The sequence below is a fragment of the Bombus bifarius genome, unplaced genomic scaffold (assembly GCF_011952205.1).
Source record: "Bombus bifarius isolate JDL3187 unplaced genomic scaffold, Bbif_JDL3187 scf7180000007970, whole genome shotgun sequence".
Lineage (NCBI taxonomy): Eukaryota > Metazoa > Arthropoda > Insecta > Hymenoptera > Apidae > Bombus > Bombus bifarius.
The window spans coordinates 6,828,749-6,853,126 of record NW_022884356.1 but is presented as its reverse complement, the minus strand read 5'-3'; the positions used below and the strand labels follow the sequence as shown (position 1 = coordinate 6,853,126).

The window sequence follows — 24,378 nt, the reverse complement described above, 5'->3', positions numbered from 1 at the left end:
AAAAAGAAAAAGAACGAAGAAAGAAAGACAACACGAAATTTTCGTTTTCTTTCGTTCCTAGACTAATTTTTAATATCGCGCGCGTACTCCATATCCGCGGGAGGCGCGATTCGCGTGTTCGCGATATCGGACTCTACGGAGATAAAGAAAAAAAAGACACGATTTTATATATCTTCCCTACTTTATCTTTTTTCTCTTTGCTCTCTTACTCTCGCTCTATGCATTCTTTCGATCTATGTGTCGCGTGCGTTGCATTACGTCACGTAAATCTTTCGTAAACGCGTATTTCGTTATAATAAATATACCCTAATTACGCTCCTAATAGTTTGAGGAATTATTATTCTCGATGAACATACTTCGAAGTATTCACAGCTTCCCTCTCTCTCTCTCTCTCTCTCTCTCTCTCTCGATCTCTCTCTCTCTGCCTCTCTCTCTGTCTCTCTTTCTTTCTCTCGTCCCCACTGTCGTTCTAACTCTCTCGAGGTGTTCATTTCTCACTAACGTTCTCTCTTGCAACACGCACACCCAACGTTCTCGTTGTGCTCATTCTCTCTTACGCTCGGATTTAGCCCGCACTCTCTCACAGCTATTTCCTAATTTCTTACATTTTTTTTCCACATTTTTTATCACGACGATTCTCGAACTCGATAGTAATAATCGTAATAATAATATATAATCATATAATAATAATTAGTTTATTAGTGTGTGTGTGTAATCTGTTTTTTTAAGTATTTTTTTCGCTTCGCCCGCCCATTTCACGGAGCGGCTCACAATCCTCTTCCTCTGCAGCGTGATACGACCTTCCGCTCGGCTTGTCTTTTAGTATATTTACGTTTTCTTATTTTTCGCATTAATTACCGTTAGTTTAATCGTTTATATAATAATTAATAACTTGCAAGTGTTAACGTTAAATACTATTACTTAATTCTGCTTACACGTGTTCCTTAAAACTTACGCGTTTAGGTATGTGTACGTATGCTTATTATTCCATTTCCATCCTTTTACTTTTCATTTCATTAAAAACAATTCGCTCGTTTCCTTCTCGCTTATTTATCTCTCGTATCTCGCACTTTCTCTTTCTCCTGCTTCAAGTCATCTCGTTTCGTCTCGTCTACTCGTTCTCCGTGCTACGGCCCCGCTGCACAAAACGTAATAACGGCGAGTCGATCGGCTTTCTTCTTTTTCTCCTCCGTTTCTCTTCCTTTTCTCACAGTCTCGCCATCCACATATTCGTACCTCGAACAGGAATCGCGCGGACTCTTTTGCCCGTGAAAGTTTCGTCGGCACAGGGAATCCCTTTCGTTCTCTTCAATTTCGAGCCCGCCTTAATTTCCTTCTCTTTCTCATTCTTCGTCTCTCGACGAGCCTCCGTGATAACGTCGAACGAACGTCCTCGTTGTCTAACGATCGATAACGACCCGAACGATCTAGCGACCCTTTCGAGATCACTTTCACGAATTCACGGTGCTCGATCGTTCTCGTACCGAACGGTCAAGGCCGCGATTTCGATCGTTCGGGCGGAGGAATTTCTTTCGCGAGAGACGAGAGAATGCAGCTGGTCACGGGTATCGGTTCCGTTTCGCTGTGTTTCTCGTCTTCGGACATCGAGCACGTGTTCGCGATTCGTTTGCGTGATCCGTGGCGGTTCGTCCTTCGCGCCGGGACCCTTGATCCTCGATCGACGGAGAAAGAAATCGAAAATCGCTTATCTGCTATTGCTTACGAGAATTAGGTTTCGACGTGTGCTTTCCTCGGTTTAACGGAGATGTATCGCTCTTGTTGCTTCTAGTACCCACTGCTTTTTTTCACTTTTTTTCTTTATTTTCAATATTTTTAATCAATTGTCTGCTTTTATCGTATATATTGTGTGTTTAACGTATCTAGGTTTCCAGAACGCTCACAAACGACGTGGCGAGCCTCTGTCTGCGATGAGAAGGACGACTCGGGATTTTTCTATTTCGTTTTTGGAAATGGATTTTGTCCCGGTTTCGAACTGTCGGTCAACTGTTGGCATGCTTCTGTTTTTCTGTTTTAAGCGTGTGTGATTGGAAGGCTGGAGTTTTCGCTCCAGCCTCAAGCTTCTTTGGTTCTGTTTTCAGCTGTTTCAACGAATTACGTGCTATTGATCATTTGTTAATTTCTGTTTCCCTTAGGATATTACTTTCTATTGGCTGGCTGTTACCGTTTGTCGCAATAATGGCGGAGTATCAGGGTGCTTACTATTTTTACGCGGTTCCATTATAGATAAGTGTTTTCTTAATTTTAAGTTTTGCTTTCTGTTTTTTTTTTCTTTTTTTTTGGCTAACGGTGTGTATGGCAGTTAAATGTTTTTTTTTTATGGTTACGAGGAGAATGCTCCGTTTTATTGGAGAAAGACGTTGACGCGTAGCTACGTGCAAGCGCAAAGTGCTATCTGCGAATATCGCGGTAGCGAGCTCAGTTTAATCCACGAATGCGTTTTGCGAATAAAATTATTTCCATGGGGATCTCCTACTAGTCTCCACGTGATCGGCTGATCGTCGATCTGCACGCGGATACAGTTAGTAAGAGACAGAACTTTAAATAAATTTGTAAAAAAATAATCGATCTCCAGGATCCTTCGAAATTTTATACGTCGATAAATTTTTCTCCACCGTATTATAATTCGTTACGCAACGATCAATTCGCTTAACAATTACAGCGAATACTATCAGCTTTTCTCTCGCTTTGCCTAGTAGTAGATGTCTCGAATTTCCGTCGTAATCGGCTAGCAATACCTGTTAATGCAAAAAATCGAGTTATAGACGTTTAACGATCAAAGAGCGTGCGACGAAAAGTTTTGTCGGGCAAATTTCAACGAATCGACAAATGTGTTTGCGAGGCGCAAACGCGCGGGATTTGCGGCATGCGTTCGCCGTCCCGCTTTGATCGCTTCGCGCATTGGTAGATTAAATCTCCCTCGAGATTCACTGCTAAATTTCCCCTGGCGAATGATGATGTTGTCGCTGATCGCAGATGCGAGTAGAACGTAGGAACTGAGCATCGAACGAGCACGGGAATCGTGCGCGGACAACGTGGATCGTTCAGCCGGAAATCGCGATCTCGAGTCGCAGGTACGTGATCGTCGTTTCGAAAAATCCCCTAAAACGAATAATTTGTTAAATATTCAATCTTTGCAACACGTTTCATCCCCGCTCCGTTCCTTAGCTCCCCGAACGTAAACACTTTTTAGACCAAAATCTTAGGCCAACGCCGAAGGAGATGTGCTACATTAATTTTAGGCCACTGTCTAATCGTATCTAAGTATCGAAAGTTTCCATAAATTTACAATCAGCCCTTGTCCCATAAACGTCTTTTTCTGCGTTTTACTTTATGTAACCTCTTTTTATCATTTGCTAACTCTTCGTAGCGATTCGACTCGATCAACGTCGATTTCCAGCTTGAACACCGTCACCGCAATGTTCATTTTCAGATATACGAGACTCGTTCGGTTTTCGGATTGAAGGTAGGCCGGGTATGCGGCAGTCGAATATGTTCGAAACGTCTGAGCTCGAGACAATTCGCCAGGTGTCGCATTCAAATCTACAATTTCGATGTGGGACTTGAAGAGAGATGGGAACAGGGACTGTAACGCGTGACGGTGGTTTATATTATAACGCTAAACAACAGTATGAAACGCGAAACGTAAAACGTGGCCGCGGTTAATGGTAAATAAAATAAAAGAAGACAAATCAGAGTCCAATGTGTCGTTTTTATTCCTCGTAAATAATAAATAAAATAATAATCAATAAATCGATCGTTAAAATTAAAATATTAGTGACTCGTGACTAGGTTAAGACTCACCGCTTACAGAAACGTGTGTGTATATGTATACGTGTACGTACGCGTGTCTCTTCTCTCTTTTCATTTTCTTCTTTTCTTTTTTTTTTATTTGCTCCCTTTCTCTGTCGTGTACACTTGTATAAACTCATGCTTAATTGTAATGATAATCATAATAATGATAATAAGAATAATGATCGTCGTGATACAATAACTAAAATACACAATAATAACTAAAATGTCAAAACACAGACGAAAAGTATCGTTGAACGAACGTGGTACGGAAGAGTTTTGATAGAAGGGGTTTCGTCTTAACGTAAAAGGGAAAATGGAAATGCAAAAGGGAGACAGGAATTTACGAACAAGGGACATCGTGTCGTTCGGTGATACTTATGCGACGCGAAACTAGGGGTGAACTACAATGCCAAACAAATAAAATCAATGACTACCGTTGATCACCATCGTGATAATCGCGATTTAAACAAAAATCGTCGCATAATATACATAACATAACTGATAATAATAGTACTGATAATAATGATAATAATAATAGCAATAATAATAATAATAATAATAATAATAATAATAATATTAATAATAATAGTGCACATAATAGCGAGAATAATAGTGGTAGTAAAGGTGAGAAGGTAATTAGGTTAACTTACAAGAACTCGCTACCACCCGAGACATATGTATAATTATAATAATCATAATATATCGTACGATAAGTTATCTACAAAACCGTCTATACGTATATAGGGGAAAAAGAAAACAAACGTTCGTAGTAAGAGAACATGTGTAGACTCGGGCAATGAATTCTCGCGTGAAAATCCGCACTTGCCTCTGCGTATGCGTATATGTGTATAACGTGGTCTGTACAACGTTCGAAAACGGGTATCTAATACACCGTGTGATGTGTGTGTATGTGAATGTGTAAGTGTGGGAATGTGTATACGTGTGCTTGAATGTGTACGCGCGCGCGAGTGTCGTGTGCTATAGGTCGGATACAAGTGGAATAAGGGAGGCGTGGGTGGCTAACCCTTTGTCACACATTCCTTACGCAATTTTAATCGCGCCAACATCCGTCTTTCGTTTTATATGCCTATTATATATATACATATAATTTTATGTAATTATACATATATATATATCTATGTATATCTTTTATACTTCAATTTTTCTCATATATATATAGGTATATATATATTTATACATGTGTGTATATATACATATATACGTTTTTAATATAATCTACTTTATATTAGTTTACGCACCGGCGTACGATTGTTTTTTTTTTTTTGTTTTTGTTTTAGCCTCTTTTTAATCTATATCGACTTTCTCCTCCCTGCCCATTGTTACTCGATGATAATTGTTACCTTTTCTTTTCCTCGTATATGCATGTTCGTTTGAATTAACTTTGCCGAATCTAAATGTCTACGACACGTTTTATTTATTTCTGAAAAATTAATCGCCGGTGCTGGATCGTTTTCGTTAAAATATCTCGTACGTTTACGCGTTCGTTCGCCCCTCCCTGTTGTCGTCCCTGTTACTCGTACTCCTGTCACTGCGACTAGCCTAACCTCGTTTATATTCTATCAATTAATCGTTAATAAAAACATCTCTCTACGTAATTTACTTTTGTTTTACGCGCAATATTATACGTGCACCGCGGACATTTTCTCTCCGTTTACAATCGCGTTTCGTTTTCGTTCTCTTGTTTTCACGAGAGCGAACTTCGAACCGAGAAAAATACAACGACAGAGAATTTTTCTTCTTGCCAAGTTAAATCGACGTTTGTTTCGCGATCGCGAGCATCGCCGGGATCGCGTCCGCGATACGCTCGAGTTTTTCGACATTCGCGCGTCACGCTCGTCCGAATACGGAATCTTCGAGGCTTTCACCGGGTTAGGAATGTTCATCGTTGGTTATAATCTACCTTTTAATTTCCATCGAATAGAACCAAGCATATTCGCGACGATTTCCAACGTGTTCTTCGATTTTTCGTTTATTTCGACATGGTGCGATTACGAGACAAAAATCTTATGTACAACTTAATAGAAGGGATTTTATATTGTTGCTAGCCTTCCTACGCAGGTTTTCCTGCGTGTTCCGGCCGTTTCTATCTTTCTTATGGAAAAATGTTACTTCCGTTGAAGAAAAGAACATCGGGTTTCGTTCCCGTCGATTCGGTACGAACCGCCATCCTAGCATTCTCGTTGGGAACAACGAATCATCCAGGCTCTCCCTGTGTCGGAGCCAGTCTGTTGCAGTGATCGCGCTATAGAAACTAATGCTACCGAGACGACGTTCGACAGGGGTGCGATCGAATCACGAGGTCCGCGCTTTGAGAAAAGAAAAAGAAAAAAAAAAAAAAAAAAGAATGCCACGAGGTACGCAGCGTGACGAATGCCGAGTGAAACTGGCCATCGTTGTTCCATACCGTTTCGAAACGACTCGAAACGAAGGGTTTTGTTAGCCGTTTGTTGCGAGTCGTTTCCGGAAGATCCACGAGAAGGGTTCCTCTTCTGCCTCTCAACCGGAAGCTGCGGAGGATCCGTCCAGCGGAACTCGCTCCATCATCGGTAGATAATAAGTATCATCGGTTTCTCTAGAAACGTGGACAAATATAGCTATCGTCGTTTACACACCTCGTCAACGTTCGTTCGAACGAAAGCCACCCATCGGTCGTCGTCGCGGGTTATTACGCTCCTTAATGCCTACTCGGAGAAACGAGTGTCTTAAAATTAGGCGATATTCATCGGTGAACCGTATTATGTACGCAACAAATCGAAACAATAGGTACTCTCGACGCTCGAAGCTGTGTATTGTGTAATTCCTTGCCGTTCGTTGACCACGCTTTCGTCCTGTTTTCTTCCGCTTCCTCCAAAGACCGTCGATTTCGGTATCGGTGTTGTCCACGGTAAGGAAAGGGTGGATAGTTCGTGGCCTCGTTAGTAACTCAGGGTGTCCCGATCGAGAGACGTTCGATCGGGTAATTAAAGGCACGAAGCGTATAATAATTATCCACCCATCTCGCGCGTAGACATTGTCTCGTGATTAGGTCACAGCCTGATCCTTCGTCGGCACTCCTCATCGTTCCTGCTGATGATCGATGCCTCCGTACGTCGCGTGTTCATTCGTTCCGTTCGTTCTTCCTGAACGTCGTGTGTACAATCTCCCTAACTCTCTCATGTTCTCTCTCTCTCTCTCTTTCTTTCTCTCCCTCTCACGTTCTCTCTCACGCTCGTTTTGCGATATGTTAGTTTAAGGATACCTGAACGCGCTTTACGCGAAGGACGTGTACCTCCTGGCGGATGCGATCCTTCTTCGCTGACCGTTCCTTCTTTCGCTATATATTTTTGGTTTCTTGGTTTTACCGGGAGCCGACGAGCGCTGATGAGCCCGCGCACCACGAAGAGCAAGAGCCACGCGACCTCCTGATTTAACCGAGCTGCTGCAGGAAGTTCGGGGTCTTGAAGTACTCCGGTACCGGGTCGTCCAGCCTCGAGATCACTTTGTAGATGGACTTTTTCCAGCTCTGTTCGGTGTCCTTGCCACCCTGAATCGCCTTGAAGAATTCTTTTAGCGTTTGTTCGACCACAAACCTGAAGTTGCTCGGCACCTGCAAATTCCAACGGAACATTAGCAATTTTGAAAAAAGCAACGAGTCTGTTATCTCGTTGTATCTCTTTCTTACATGCCGCGAGAAATCGAGTCTGTTACTCAAGAACACGTTCGTGCTGAAAAAGTTCATCGACGAACGGAATTCGCGTCAAATGATCAATCGACACGCCGTTCATCCTCAACGACCAGGGAATCTCGAACGTGGTTAAGAGGACGGGGGAAAAAAAGTATACACATCTCCGGTAGAGACGAGAAAGATAATTTCACTGCGCTCATTACGATTCATCGAAGGAGTCGCGCGTATCCGAAGAATTAAAGCGATGTCACGCATGTATCGCTTAACGAGCACGAGGCGAGCGGGCGCGCAGGTTCGTCCGCGTTGCCTGAGCCGCGTGCTAAGAGTTTCCACTTATAATTAGTACGTTTGGGTTATTAACGAACACGAGTAATTAATTACGCGTCAAGGGGGTGACGATTGTGGCCAGGCCCGGAAGAACGATGCCTCCAGGTTTCACCGGAGACTCGTTAAATAATATTAAATAGCTGCTTTACGCGTGCACGCGCGGCGTCGCGCAACCTGCTGCAAATACAATCAACGGTCGTTACGCTGTGGCGAAAGTAAATTGCGCCCCACAATGGGAAAGTAGAGACGTACGAGTGATTTGCCAGGTAACACCGGCTTTGCGACGTGTAACTTCGGATTCAACCTAACCGGTTCGAATTCGTTTAAAAGCGTTCCGCGAGATGAGAAAGACGGGGTAACGTGGCGCGGTCATGGCCGACCGCCGAATAATTGCACGGTCGCGCGCTGTCTCCGTGCTGGAAACGATCCGACTGCCGGCAATTTTGTCGCTTCTATCGAAATTTCGACTCTGACAGCTCGATTCCAGCGGCATGTCACGAGTTTGATTGGCGAATCATAGGACACGCAGGTGGTCGTGCATCGAAACCGTTTCTTTGTTTTTCTAACGACATTATGAGTGCTGCAACTTTTATCGTATTAAGGTATGGCGAATCGCGGTTCAACTTTACGAAAACTATACCTTCGTTTCTGAAAAATTCTATTCTCCAAAAACGTAATTAACGTTCATCTTCTTAAATAATCAATCACCTGTTTCTATAACTTTCAGTCGTTGCAAGAAGACGTCATAAATAATTGGAAAAGTGTAACGTAAATTTTCAAAAGTACTATTTCTTCCTTTTTTAATTATCGCGTAATTTTTCGGGCTTAATAAATGCGGCTGAAACGTCTCGTAGCAGAAGTCGACGTCAATCGGTATCAGTCAGTTTCAATTACCTCAATTTTGGAATTTCTTTTTCTTAAATAGAATTCGAAATGCATTTTTCATATATCTTCTTTTTACGGAATTCTTTTTTTCGGAGAATCTCGCGCAGTATAACGGTCAATTTACCTCAATATGGTTATTTCTGTTGTAATGAAGGTTGAGAACTCGATAGATTTCCGAGTCACCTCCAACTCGTAGGTCATCTACGTTCTTCACGCCTTCCGAAACAGCTTGCCTCGCGTATTTCTCCATTTGGATGTAGTAGAACTCCCTGAAACAACAAAAGTAAATTAGTCGTCAGCGATACAACAATTTTAAACTACTACTTTGTTTTCGATTCTCCTCGAAATGATTTCAAATCTGCATTTAAAAAAGAAAAAAGCAATCTCAAATTAAACATTCGACAAATACATCGATATGAAATATACCGGAGCTTCGTCGTACAAAACCTCGTAATTTCCCCACCCGTTCAAAGGAACCTAACGAAGATATCAGAGATCCTCTTAATTCGCTGGTAGCTAGAAAACGACGAACCATGGTGAGGGGGTAAAAATATATTTTCTCCTTCGAAAGTTAGCAAGCGCCATGCTTGACGTTGATTCTCGCGGAACGGAGAATGCTAATGCACTACCGATAATTAATTAAGGGTCGATACTAAAAGTGGTCTGACGCAAGCGGTAGAAGGTGAAGAAGGAAGAAGGGGAAAGAGTCGCAAAGAGTGTGTACAACTCCTCGTCGGCTGGCAAGCGACGCGGTTCAAAGAGACTATTAAGAACGTGTTACACTGTATCGTCCAAGAAGACCTCGACACCCTCGCAGAGGCAACCGCCGACGTTTACAGAAAAGCACGAACGAGTGTACGCGCGTACACTTACAAACGCCGCAGGATTGCGCGCGATACCGTCATTTTTTTTTCTTCCTTTTCTCTGCACCGGCAAAGGAAAAAATCGAGTTCCCGACGTCAAGTTTGCCGTTTACGTTCATTAATTAACGCAGTTAAACAAGCACAAGTCACTAATTGGCGGGTAATTTGTATAGTAATAGTGACCCGAGCCTTCGCGTGGAGAAACCGAGAAGGGGCGGTACCAAGGGGTAGCTTCGCTTCGCTGGATCTCACCGAAAACTCGGGAAAGGAACGGTTACGAGGCGTCGTGCCGACACTGAAACGAAACACGCTACTTTGAACGCGAACCGGTTCTTTGTACGACGTCTTTGCGTACGCGACAACCGCTTCAATACGGCTGCCACTGATTAAGAAATTAATTATTTTTTCAACTGAAACGCCGACGGAATTACTTTCTATGCAACGCTTGCTCGTTCGTTTTCAAGATGAAGGGGTTGAACACGATCTCGCTAAGATGCGATTACGCGGCGACAATGAACAACCTTTGTCACTTTCGTTGCGTTTCACAAAATTTCTCACAGATTTTTCAAAATGTGTTTAATTAAGGCGGTAAGCGTTCGTTAGCTATTCTAATAAAACCTTAGAAAACTAATGTCGGGTTTCAAAGCATTACAAGTTTTTCATCACAGGAGGGTAGCGAAGTAAATGTCAGGGATGGAGTGAATATCACGTGTTACATGGTGTATTCTGAAAATAGATTTTCTCAAGGTTTGTAACATAGCAAATAGATCGTTAAAGACTAAGGATTAGTTTAACCATCGGTAGACGAACAGTTGATACAGCTGCAGTTCATATACTACAAGTTAACCGACTCCCTTCACTATCTATGACTTTTCCTTCATGTACGTACGTAATAAGAGTTGACGTTCAGATAACTGCACTCGATAGACTATAATTGATTAGTAACTATAATTGCAAAATTCAAAATTTATAAGAGTAAATAAATGACTTCTCGTGTCTTCTCCTACTTGTCATACGTTCACGTATCCAACGGAGTAACATGGAAGTTATCGCTACAGATAGAAGAAAACGGATGAAGAGAGGGAAAGACGTCGATGGCGACGAAGAAGGAAACCGCCGCCGCGTTTATCGATATCAGCAACGAGCAAGTCGAGCGAGGGAAACACAAAAATGACTTGACGCGACGACCGAAGCAGAGAGACAGAGAGAAGGAACGGGTAAGCGAAGGTTGCTACTTGTCCGGATATTTTTCCATTCTTTTCTCGATCTTTCTTTCCGAAGTCCCTATCCTCCTCACCCTTAAACGCACACAGAGAAGTGAGCGCTCGGTGGTGGAAGTATCCTAGAGTAGCAGGCCAGAATGGCAGCGAAAATAGCAGTCAGGTTGATCTTGCACTTTGGATCCCGAGGGGATGCAAAGAAGTACGGTTCAGCGGGAAAGCAACGAGTCGGTAGTGCCACTGCGGCTTGTATAACTCGAGGTCCCTGAATGCTCGACAATATGAGGCAACCGGTTCAAACCTTCGGGTCTTGGTCTTCGCTCGGTGCCTCTGGGAGCAATTTTTAAGATTGCTTCCGCCTGGCGGACTCGCGCGCAGCTCATGAAACAGGAGATCGACTAACATTTCCATACCCGTCGTCTCCGTCTTTTCCACCAAACCAAATGCATCTAGGAATATTCCATTATACGGCGTTTTCGTCCCTTTCTTTCTTCCGCTATAGTTTCCTGTTTACCTTTGAAACCAACCCTTTGAAGATGCTTTGTTCCTTCGTTCTTTGGAGTTAAGTAATTGCTCGGGAATCAGCGATTAATCGAATCTTTGAAATTGACGATTAAAATGGTCATACGACGAACGAAGGATTTTTTACAGTTTTTTTATAGTCTTACTACAGAGGTTCGGCAGAGTTCTTCGGTCTTTCTCTCTATTTTTTTTTTTTTTTATTTTATTTTCTCGACGATGTTGAAAACGTACATAGTAAAGATACCTCTCGACCTGGTAACTTCAACGATATCGGTAAGGGGTTAAAGTTTTAGGTAGACCTGAGTCATCGATAAGACCAGCAACCGCGGTTACGAGCGGATGATACTCGAAGTAACGAACAAGATGGCAAGATCGAGGATCGAGGAAACAAGATCGACGCAGCTACACTCGTCTATCGAACTCGTCTATTCGAATCAACGGAAGAAAACAATGGGATCCTTGGCGCGTCACGTTCCGATCTATCTCTTCAGCGACCAGAAGAAAGGGCGAGTAGAGGAGTCAGGTGGCGGAGACGCGAGAGCCACTTCTCATTCGATCACTCCAGATTGGCTCTCTCGCCAATTAAGACAATTTCGCGTGCTCTTATCAGCAGTCAGTCAGAGAAGGTTGTGCACACGAGAGAGGAGAATTGAAAGAGGAGTGTGTCTCTGTAGAATCGTGTCCCGAGTCCCTTCTCCCTCCCTTCGGTAGCTCGTTCGCGTTCACTTTCTCCCTTCGTGGTCGCTCTCCCTTTCGCACGCTCTCACGTGTGCGTTCCTCTCCTTCTCTCTTTCTCTTCCTATCTCGCGCTCCGTCTCTCTATTTCAACGTCTCCTTGAACCGTCAGCAGCACCCATCGGGGCCGAGCCACCCCCGACTTCAACCTCTCGGAGGTAACGTGTATGTGTCACCTGCGTCTATAATCCTTACTCAACCACCCATCAACCGCATTCAAGCTCGTCGGATCGCCGAGTATAGGTGGAATACGTACGGTAGGCAGACTGGGCTAGGTCTGGGCTGGGCTGGGCTCGGCTGGGTTATGTACCTACGTAATACCGCATGGTAGATACGTATATATATCCGCGAAGTGCCTAATTAAAACAGACACCAGGAGACAGAGAGAAAACGGGACGAGAGACGAGGCTGGTCGCATAATAGGGTGTAAGGGCGCGAGGGAGACGGCACTAGTTCCGTAGTCGGTTTGACAAAAAGCCCGAGTGCTAGAATTGCCACTCTTCGACTACCAAGTGCAGAGGAGAAGAGCAACGGTGAGCGAGAAGAAAGGAAAAGGAGCGAGAGGGAGAGACCACGAGGAACGAAGAGAAAAAGAGAACGTGCCACCACCGGGAGGAAGATAGTGAGAGTAAGGGCTAGAGGGTGAGCCGCGGAGTCATTCATTATAGTATTGTATAATTAGGATAATAATAAGCTCTTCAGGGGCTTGGGTTTTCTTGCGCCCCGTTGCAACGGGGCGACGGCGAAAGAGAGCGACAGAGACGCGAACGAGACAGAGGAAAAGAGCGTGATCCTCCTGGAGGGTGCTGATTATTAGCATCTAATTACGAGCTGCCTTTACCACCGAAAAAACAGAGGCAGAGAGAGAGAGAGAGAGAGAGAGAAAGCAGGAGGTGATGACTAGAAAGAAGGCGAAGATGCGGGGTGTCTTCGAGGAGGGAATAATTAACTCTTGCCGCGAACGGAAATCGTTACCTCGAGTTTTTCGCTATCCTTAGCATCGCGAGAGGCGCTCTCGAGGGAGAGAACTGCGTAGTTCTGCAAGTATCCTTCTTTCCCGTAATTTGTTCGTCCTTAACGGAACATGTTTGTAACACGTGTAATTTAATAGACCTTGACGCGTGTATCTCAGTTTTCGTCATTTACGTGAACACAATCGCGACCATTTTGTTCGCTTTCTTTCTTAGTTTTTTTAATTTTAGTATCTCCTTTCATGGTCGTTCGAACATTCGCGTTCACTTGTCACCTTTGAATGGAACGCTTCTGTCGTTGGAGAATTCCTCGAGTCGCAACCGATCCTTTTGGGCCGCGTTTTCATCAAGCACAAAGGCAACAGGGTGCACCGCGATAAACATAAATTCGTCGATTCCTTTTTCGTGACGATGGCGCGTACTGTGGCACAGGTGAAGCAATAATGCGAGCTGTAGAGGCGCCGCGTATTGAAGCGTTTAATGGCAATGATGGCTGTCGACGTGACGCCTCCTTCATACGCGATCTTCATCGTCGCGGGTTGCTGTTTCGACGCGTCGCTTTTGTAGCGGGTTGCACGCCGTATAGGCGAGAGCACCAATTAAAAGGGGGAACATCAGTACTTGCCCGTTTTTCTTTTTTTTTTTTTTTTAATTTCACACCACTCTTTAACCACTATTTGGTCGATTCGCGAAAAAACGCGCGTCTCTTTCGAATTCCAATCGTCATTGTCCAAACATACTTTCGAGTTAGTTAAGAATTTTCACCGGCTTAAACATACATATACTTGGCCTTTCTTCTCTTCTTTTTATTATTTGCTTCCTTCTTAACGTCGCTTCCTTCTCTTCGCTTTGAAACGTAAGGGTGTCGTCGCAAGATGACTTGCTTCCCGCAGTTCTAAAGAGAAGCTATTTGCATTTGCATTCGGCAAACAGGGATGTAGAAAACAGGGGCGTGGAAAAGCGCGGCGAGAAATCGGCCGCGCGTTTCCAGACTGTAAAGTGACTCAGGGCGTAACGACGACTCGCGTCTTCTCGCCTTGTACTCGTCACTTATATTCCTCATCCCCGTCTCTATTCAAAGATCGTGCTTCTTAAGCCAGACAGCCGGCTCCCTTTTAACGGTTATGCCAAGTCGGTCGACCTTCGACAATGCCGAACACCTCGGCTCCCCAAGACCGGAGCTGACCCTTAAAGTCTCTCTCAACCCCTCGCGCGACTTTCTTGCCAGAACTTTCCCACGGACGACTCCCTCTCGAAGGGGAGAAGACGCTCAAGGAACGGCCGACAATCCGCCAAGATTCGCAAAGTGTCGGCCGCGGGCTCGATCACCTTGGAACCTTTTTGTCCCCTCTGTGAAACAGCTGTTCTTGGATCGGCCCGAACAAACTTTTTACATTCTTTAAATCTATCTACCCTTGGCTAAAGTTCGACACCCGTTTATGGAATCAATTTCTACATTTATCTGTTGCTTATTGGCTCATCGATCGACGATAAACGCGACGATTTATAAACGTTTGTAGCGTGCGTCTATCCAACGTCTCTAGAATTATATAACGGAGATGTGAAATTAGCCGATGAACAAGAATTCGACCATATAAAATAATAATCTAGTTCGTGCAAGTGTTTGTATAAGACTAGTAAAAATATTTTTACGATAGAGTTGATACGATAAATGGTATATCTAATTGTAAGCCTGTTTAATTTAATTGAGAATAAAATACTAGTTTGAAATTTTACTCAAGTAAACAGCGAGCGTTTTAAAACGTTTTTACATCGGAGCAACGGCTAAAACGCGGGCTTTTAAATATTTTGTAACGCGCGCGATCTTCATGAAAGGGACACTGTTAAAATAAGAGAGACTTTTAAGGTAGTTTACTCGCAGGAATCTTTAGGGCCTGTTTCAGGACAAACACGGCGTACAGGCCACAAAAACGCTAAATTTCGTTCGCTTAATCTTTGCCTGGATGGCTACTTCTCCTCGTCCTCCTAAACCGTGCGCCAAAAAACTCAAGTTCACGGCTCAGGGACGCTCGAGAGGAACGTTTAACCGGTGGCGCAAGGAAAAGGGACAACATTACCCTGGCGTTTCCTTACTACCGCGCGGCAGCTTTCTTTTCAGCTTATAATTATCAGCGGGCAGAAACGGGGTCCATTTACAGAATACCGGCGCGTTCAGCACAATTAACAGAGAAACATCGTGGGCGAAGTTGAATCGGCGCGTTCAACCGCCATCAGCAGAGATAAATTCACACGCAGCTGTTTTGTGCGGTGGCCGATGGCGTCACAGCCAGCTGGAAAAACCGTCTCGCGGACGCGCGAGACGAGAGGGTACGGAAGAAGAATTCGCAAAGAATTCGAGAGGAACGTCGTGCCACGCGCTACTTTATCCTCACGGGTAACGGGCACGAGGCGTGAAAGTGCATATAACGAGAGAACATTAAGCGTCTGCGCGCTCGTAACATAACGGTGGCCTGAGCGCGCGCGTGTTACGTGTTTGCGCGCGCGTTCCGGTTTCGTTCGTCTTGCTTGCATGCAGGGTTGGTAAGGTCGCGTCGTGTCGCGCCGCATCGTATCGCATCGTATCGCATCGAGTCACGCCGTGTCTCGGTTCTCACGCGCGTGCAACCGAGCACACCTCCCACAGATGCACGTCCTCTCTCTTTCCCTCTTTATGTGGACAGATCGCGTAGTACGCAGTGCGTATGTATATAGGTGTGTGCGTGGTTGCGTGGCTCATGAATGCGGATGGATGGGTGAGTACACGCGTTTGCCCGTCAGGGCGTAAGCGTCCATTCAGAGGGCGCGTTCAAAAAGGTGTCGCGCAGGGTCTTGATGCTGCACCCTGTGCACCCTCCTTAATTAGTAATTAACACTTTAACGCCATCTGTACTCAGACTTGGAGCGGCAAACGCGACGATGACGATCATCTAGGCTGCGATGCCGCTCTGCGTTGGTCGTCCCGACTTCGTCGTGGTCGTTGTCGACGACGGCGCGATCGCAGCCCGGAAAATCAAGTAATTAAAATACAAGTTAGCAAGTGATTACTTCATTCTGTCCCGTCACGGCCACCCAGCCAAGTATGACACGTTCCGTACGCTCGCGTGCTATTTCCGCAAGGGCTTAAGGGTCGCACGCTTGCTCTGTGTCGCCGGTGTTGTTGATTGCGACCGGCGAGGCGGTTTGTTGGGCTTACTGATGGGTGCTAGGCGGACGGAGTAATATCCGGTGCCGCTTTTCGGAAGGGGTGACGAGTCGTGGCTTGTGAACGATGAACTTTTTTCCACGGAACGTCCGAGAGCATGGGTGGGTGGGCAGGGGGGTGAAGAGATACGCGAATTAGATCATTTTCTCGCGGCGATGCGCGCCACGCGTTTAAATTACGAGGGAACCGTAATTACGGTTTCTTTCAGGGTGTTGTAAGAAACTCTGAAAAGCATCGCCGTGGTGCATACCTTTTACAGCGAGACTCGAAGTAAATGACCGATCAATATCATTCGTGTTGCAGGAGTTTGCATTGTTGTGTATCACGTTGAGTACTTTGTTCTTCTTGTACACTTAGAGATCAAGATGGATCAGACAGTTGCAGATTCTTTATAAATCTCTAATAAATAAATCTAACTCTAATCAATTTTCGACATGCGTGTCAATTAAAATTTCTATATCGCGATCTCGCGATTGTTTTAAGAAACAGGTTCTTAATGTTTTAAGGGACTCTTCGATACGTGCGAGAAATTATGCATCGTAACAACGACATTTTCCTATTCTCTTTAAACCTAAAAAATCTTTCAACGTTTTCGTCGTCGACGACTCAAATGACGCAACAGAGTCAAGAAACAATTATCCAAAATTCATTCTCGTTAGTAAGAATAATTCAGTCACATCGAATGACTTGTCTGCGAACCAAGACACGACGATCATTCAAATTATTAACGTGCAGATAGACATTTGCCAAAAGTTACATTGCTTCTACGAAAACAGTCGTCCTTCTGGTCATCCCCTCGAAGGGGGAACGTACGTTCGTATGGCCGCGTGCTTGGTCCGCCCGGCTGCTAAGCCACCTTTTTTCGACGAGGAGCAAGTTTCCTAAGCTTGCGAGACAATCGTTTGGCGATCGCGCAGCAGATGTGCCCCCGACAATGAGCTTCTGGGCCCTCGCCCTTCATAAAAGAGGGAACTCGAGAAACGGTGGCACGAAAAGGCAGAAGGGAGAAGGGGGCCCGGTTCTGAACACGGGGGTTCTACGACACAGGGCACAAACTTAGGCGAACGAAGGCTCCGCGTGCCGCACGCGCCGATCTTACAATGCACGCTCCTAGTGTGCCCCTTGCTTTTCGACTCCCCTTCCCGCTTCTTTTACTCTCTTCTCTCTCTTTTTACATCTGGCTGCCTTAGACCCCCTTCGACCCCCTTAGTGCTCCCCTCGTTTCGAACCTCGGTCTTTCTCTCCTTGCTAACTCGTTTTCATTCTCTTAACGTTGGCCTCGGGGAACATCAACAGTGTGCCGACAGACAGATAGGCGGACGAATAACTTGGCCACTCGTGGCACACGCTTGCCTAATGTAAATCGCACGGCGGAGAGTCGAATTTATTATGCAAAGAGCATTAGAACGACCGAAGAAGACTCGGCGCGAGCCGGTGCTCATTGAAATCGAAAGACGCATTTGCATATTTTCTGGTAAGCGGTGTACCGGTAACCGATACTCGAGCGGATCCTTTTTATTTTCTGCACCTTTAGCTCGCTCGTATATGCAGTACCCCGTACTTTGTTGCTTGGACGCGTTTGTTCCCCTCGTCAAATAGTATTGCTCGATATGTTCGCGAGTCTGCGTCGAACTTGCGTTTACGACAAGTAAGCGAGATAAGAAAATAATCAAACGGAACGCGTTAATACAGAGTATTAAGCGACGGGAATCCGCCAAGCAATTGTCCGATCTGGACCCACGCGACCCGTCTCTCATTCAGGAAGTTGTTCCATGACGGTCGCAACAACCGACGGTTCGACAAGCAGCCGCGCACCGAACCTGGTAAACGAGCATCGTGACGGACGGTTTGGTCGGAAAAACACGAACGAAGGATCGGGAATCGGAGAAATGTAATTCGGTTTCTTGCAGCACGGCCACACGACGGACTCTCGGAGCGCGGGGATTTTCGGCTTCCCTTAAGGGAAATCGGCGAGCAAGCAGACGAACGAGAGCGAGCGCGAACGAGAAGGAGAAAAAGAAAGCGGCTACACAGGGAGGAGGAGAGAGGGAGAGAGTGGCGATGCTGTAGGGCTCTACGATACGTTGGAGCGGAGAGGGGTGGTTTTCAAAGCTACGAGGAGTAAGAGAGAGTCGAGGTTCTGGGATCGGTGGGCGCACAGGCCGAAGCGGGCGAGGATCAGGGGGCGAGGAGGAGGGTGAAAGGTTGGACGAGAGAGGGGGCGGGGGCAGCTGCTTTGAGCGGTTTCACTCTTCAATGGTCCCGGACTATCCCTCCTTCTGCTACCGTACTAAGCCCCCGTCCGCCTTCACCACCACCCCTCCTTCAACCCCGCCGGCGTCCTCGTCCTCCTCGTCCTCGTCCTCCTCCACCTCCACTGGCTGCTATCGGCCGCGATTCGCGTCCTCGTCACACGTCGGCATCGGCCAAGCATTTTTTATTCGATCGATTTTTCCCCGGCGTCCGAGCAGCCGCCACCGATGCACCGGCCGCTGTTGCACTATGCATGTGCAGCCTCGCGTGCATAAGGTGCGAAAGCTGAATTAGACTATTTGGGTGTACGGTGTTCCAAAAAGACCGAGCTCTAACGTGGATGCACTTTCAGCCAGGCTGGTTGCCGCTGCTGTTACTGCCGCTGGCGGCTGTTGCCTTGCTGCAACGACGGCAGCCTGCTACGATCATCGGGGTAGGGGATGTCAGACGCGAAGCCACACTGTTCGATCACTTTGCTTTAAACGCATTCTTTGATTAAGGGATCGAGCGAATTTTTAATGGTTCAATTACCGGGTTCCGGTACGATGCATTCTTGAGCGTCTTACTTGATCGTGGAACACCGGATCCATTCCGGCGGCAATTCGAGCCCAGGGTCTTTGACCTTCTTCGACTGGCCGTTCGAAAGCTTGTCCGAGCGTTAATCGTCGAATGGTCTTCGATTGATATACATATGTGTAATAACTGGTTGGTTTCGGAAACGTTACTTATCGATTCTCTGTCCTGGTGTTCGTACCTATGCAAGATGTATCTATGTAATCTGTCTACGAAGGATGCAAAACGTTGCAAGTTTTTGTACGTTTTTTTTTTAAGTTTTCTTAAATTTTCGTTCACCGATTGTTAAATTAGCGACGCTTTTCAGCTTGCTTATTGTACGATGTAACTGATTCTTTCATGAATAGTTACACGCTTCTGTTACGAACAATGCGGGTCTTTACGTGTCGAACAAATCTGATGATGGTATCGATGATACGTGTACGTTACGAAAGTTCGCTAAAGTACAACAGTTGGATTTGCTATCTATAAACAGGTATTAGGTATACGTTCTTATGAATGGGCTTCGGATGTTTCATTCGTCGGAAGTAGTTCGGGAATAGTTCGTCCAAGTCGTCAAATATACGTAAAAGTAGGTATTTTTTATATTTGATAGCAAAATATGTATGAGATCTTGAGAATAAGGAGGTAATTATTCTCTAAATTATCAAACTCGTCAAGGGATTAGCCCACGACCATAATTATAATTAATAATCTGTTACCCAAAGGTATCAATTAACCGATTACTCTGCGAGACGCCGTATTTACCGATTTAATTTGAAGAAACTCGTGGGTCATCGACTTCCTATTCATTGGTGGAAAGCGAGGGGAGAGCGTTATTGCGAGAAGCAAGGAAGAGGCTGAGCGAAGCTTGGGTCTCGACGTCAGTGACGATTTCTCTGGTATTCTAACCTTAAATTTTGCACATCTGTCCCGAAGCTCCGATGCCTGTTGGGACGACAATAAGGCAGTTAAGTCCTCGGTGCATCGGCTGAGTACACACGGCGTGTGGGCAGCGAGAGACGAAAAAGAGGGGAAAGAGGACAGGCGGAAGAGAGAGAGAGAGAGAGAGAGAGAGAAAGAGAGAGGAAAAGAGAAAGAGAAGGAGAGGGCGAACCCCCGGCACACACGTCGACACAGGGGCAAGAGTAGAACCACTGAGAGTCCGGGTGGCACACGGAAACACGTACACATGCGACAGAAGCGTAGGAGAAGGGTTACCTAGGTTAGGGACTTGGAAAACATCCTTTGTCGAATACCCTACCGGGACCGCTTCAGCCGCCCAGCAACTCGTTCAACCCGCTCAAAAAAAATCAATAATTCTTTGTCGTCAAGTTTACCTCCTGTCATGCCACGCTAAACCACATTACGGGCACGTTTCCGCAGCTTGAAAGAGCTGTAACGCGGAACAGAGCCACGGGTCTAGGTCGCGTTTTTCAAGGGAGCCTCCGCGTTCCCGCGGGCTTCTCGTTTCTTTATTTTCCTTCCTCCCTCTAACGTTTAGAATCTTCGGTAAAAGATTATGGTAATTTTGCCTCTGATAATATAGTTTGGTAATTCCTATCGTACTGTTCTGATAGAACACGTTGGTACACAGCGAAAAGTAGAGACGTCCTAAATGTCTAGGAGGAATATATTAGGATCCTGTGTGATATAATTAAAATTTACACGATTCTTTGTAGCTAAATTCGTTTAATATTAATATTTGGTAGAAATCGAATGCTTTTCGTTGCTTTCGCCTATATGCCTGTATACCTCGTAAAGTAAAGTTTGTCCGAATTTTGTCCACTAAATACGACAAGTAACTGCCTTAGCGAGTACTTATGACTCAATGGATAATTCTTCGAACGTGGAAAGAGAGTTCGATGCGTCGACAGCCAACAAATTAGCCAATACCTTGGGAAGAACTTCGATCGATACTTGGTATTTGTTGATTCGAAACGATTATCAAGCGTAACCGAAGAACTACGTACGGAAGGGGCGCGATAGGAATAAAGGGGACGATTTCCGAGGTATGAGAAACCTTGAAAAACAGTCGCCCTTCGCTCGTCCCATAGAAAATGACGAATATCGTGAGATCATCGCGTGATCCGATCTATGAAGGACCGTTGCGTGTATGCGGAAAGATGGCGACGTAACACGAAGGGGGAAGGGGATGGTAAGAGAAAAAAGCAAAAGCTCTATCACGGAAAGAGTGGCAAAGGGAGATGGAGACCGTGTGAAAGGTTGCAAAGGAAAGAAAGAGATACGACAGACTCTTTCAGGGGTGAGACTCATGGCAGTAGGGCAGTAGGTTAGCTAGGGGTGATAGGCACCCTCCCAGCATCTCTAGTGCACATAGACCATTGGGTAACAGTAAATAGGATTTACTAGACAACTGTCGACCACCCGGGATAGGAGAAGCTGCCGTAAATATTCGACCGGCTTAGGTTTATGGGTCTTAAACGATACCATTTCCGTCGATCCCAGGTATATGACACCTTCGTGTCTTTTATCGCGAAAGGAACGTTGGATTAGCAAATTGTTGTAGGACACGAACCGAGCAGGTGACTCTTCACTTTTCGATAGTTTAAGTTGATTGGTCTTGTAATTAGTACTACGATCTTCGTATATTTCAATTAATAATATTAATGTGATAGAAGAATTTATTTTAAGGTTCAAGAATTCATTCAAGGAACATCGAGAATTTTCTTAAAGCTTTCCTAGAGCTTTCTTCTAACATAATACACATTTAACATAATACAAATAAACATTTCTAACGTTGTGCCGGTAATAGCTTAGTGGTATCTAGAATTCTCAATGAATCTAACGCGTCACTTCTTGTAATAAATTCGATAAACCTATTAACCAAATGAAACACAAGATCTTTGACTTATTCAGGTAAACTGAAATCCATAAAATTAGTTTGCACGGTATTTAGGAAAACGATCTGAACGGTATTCATTTTACGCGAGACTTTCCATTCGTCTATACCGTGAGGTCTATATCGAGCAAAGAATGTATCCGATCGGTGAACGAAAGCGGTCAAAACCTTCATGTTTCTTTGTAGACACGTCCGAGGTTGCTACTCCTTTAACGACACCGGCCTACTTGTCGCCCGTATGTCGTGTCGTAAGATAGTCGTGCTTGGCGTGCTTCGTTTGCCCGCATGCTTATGGTGTGCTCAAGAGAATTGACTCGGCATATGGGCGATTTACATACGACGCCAATAAGAGTCCCGTTCGGCGGCCATTGCCCAGGTTTCGCGGCCTCTGCGCCCGCTTCGAATGAGTTCTTTTGGAGGAGCGCCAAATTAAAGGTAGCATTAACGGACTCGTTTTCGGAACGAACTTTACGAAGCTGCTACGACGGCGCAGTCAACGAAACTTTCTCGTCTCTTCGGAAACGATATTAGCAACGTTGCGTGGAAAAGTGCGTTCATAATGTAACAAGAACGACGCGTTCACAACGCAACAAGAAGAACGCGTTCGATGAAAAAAGATTAGAGGAGAAACGGAATAATATCGCCAGACCCACGTGCGTGATGTCATTTTTGCGATATAGATTACCCGATAAAACTAATCTCTGAGCATCTCTAAATTTATTGCGCACTCTCGCGCGCCCCTTTTACCGTCGAAAGGCACTCCATCGACGCCCGACTGCCGGATACGAACGAGAAAGTGCACCCTGGCTACCGATGAGGGAAGAGTAATATCCAGGGACGAACACTGTTTGATCTGGCTCGGAGCCACGGTGTAAAGGACAGATGCAATTTGCCTGATATCGTTTTACTGACAAAAATATCGAATGACGTGGCGCCGGGACCAGTGACACCGACCCTCTACCCCGTCTTCGAGTGGACGATGGATATTATCGGTTGGGCCGTTCGTTGTTGAATTTCCTACGAATCTTTCTCTTTTTCCCTTTTTCTTTTTTCTCTTCCTATTTTCTCTTTTTTCTTTCTTTTTATTTTGCTTTTTTCTTTTTTTTTTTGGAGTTTTTAAACTAGGCTTTTCATTTCATCTCTCATCCAGTTTCACGAACCCCGGTTTATTTTGCTCCTAGCTTGGTATCATCGAGTCATTCGCGTTCATTGATCTCTTTGTTCCGCATAAGGTTCATTGATTACCAGCCTTCATGGACGGGGTTCGTTGAATTTTGAACTAACCGCGTTGCTCTATTATTTTGCAATTCGCTCTTTTGATGTGCCGCTGGTCGTAGCGTTTTACATTATATCGATGATCGACGGCTTCTAACTTTCCAGCCAACTTTTCTACCTGCGCTCGATCGTGAAAATGATGAACAATAGCGAGAACTTTAGCCGATTCTTGGCCCGTGAACACGTATTCATTGAAATCATTATTACCTAAATTTTAGGCAAATTTATCGTATTCCTTTAAGCAAAGAATATTACGAAATTGCATAATTCTCCTCGTATATTAAGAATTATTATTTATTGCTACAGCCATTACATAATTTTACGATATACGATCTTCGTTAAATTCGAAACACGTTCATCATACGATACGAGGAATTTGAAAGAAAATTTTGTTACGTTCCACAATCTCCTTTTTCTAAACTTTTTTTTTATATAAAATAATTTTCCGAACATTGAATGAACCGTTCACCATCAAAAAGGTCAAAAGAAAACAGCGATAATTCCTAACGTCCTCAGAGTTTCATCATTTTTGTCTGCTATTGCCAATCGAAATAGATAATCGAATACGATAAATTCGAAAATCGTAGGAAATTCGAGAAGAGCAACCAAAAAGAAACGATCAGACGCGCGTCGTTTTAAACTTGAAAGTTACCAGAATTGTTTAGCCAGCGTGGGGGTAATGTCCAAGAGTTGCGAGAGTTGCGCGGTGGAAAAAACAACGCGCGTGAAACGTATGGCGGTCCGCGTGACGACCGCGGAATCGTGGCGGGTGGTGCGCATTGTTTCGCAATCGGTGGCGAAATTGCAGAAATTTCGAAGGGGCACGCATCGGGAAATAGCGTCGCTGGTTATTGATTGCAGCATCACTTTCTCCGGCTCGTGTGTCACGTTACCCTGGCTAATGAGTCCTCTCTCCCTCTCTCTCCTTTATCCATCGCCCTCCTCCTCCCCTCCCCCTCTACCACCTCCTCATATTAGTGCTTGTCTTTTTTCTCCATTTCGAAGCTGGACACGCAGATGCGACCGGTAGAAAATGGCGCGGATCGAAATGCATTTCGCCCTGGTCTCAGTATGTAGGCGTCAGAGACCCGGACGAGATTCGAAAACGAAGAGAGGGAGGAAAAGAGGGAGAAAGAGGGCGGCAGATAGAGATAGAGATAGATGGATAGAGAGAGAAAGAGAGAGAGAGAGAGAGGGAGAGTGAGAGAAGAG

At 45.1% G+C, this 24,378-nt stretch overlaps 1 protein-coding gene across 2 annotated transcripts in view; it reads right to left on the bottom strand.

Moving 5' to 3' along the window:
* Positions 1–5,628: 5,628 nt before the first annotated feature.
* LOC117211315 (homeobox protein prospero-like) overlaps positions 5,629–24,378 on the bottom strand; it is a 41,148-nt gene continuing 22,398 nt past the window's right edge. For both annotated transcript variants that reach the window (XM_033455049.1, XM_033455058.1), the window contains exons 4-5: positions 8,835–8,979; positions 5,629–7,420 (exon numbers count right to left, since the gene is read on the bottom strand). In XM_033455049.1, coding sequence (XP_033310940.1) covers positions 7,241–7,420; positions 8,835–8,979 — 325 coding nt within the window. In that variant the 3' untranslated portion in view covers positions 5,629–7,240. The remainder of the gene's footprint in view (positions 7,421–8,834; positions 8,980–24,378) is intronic.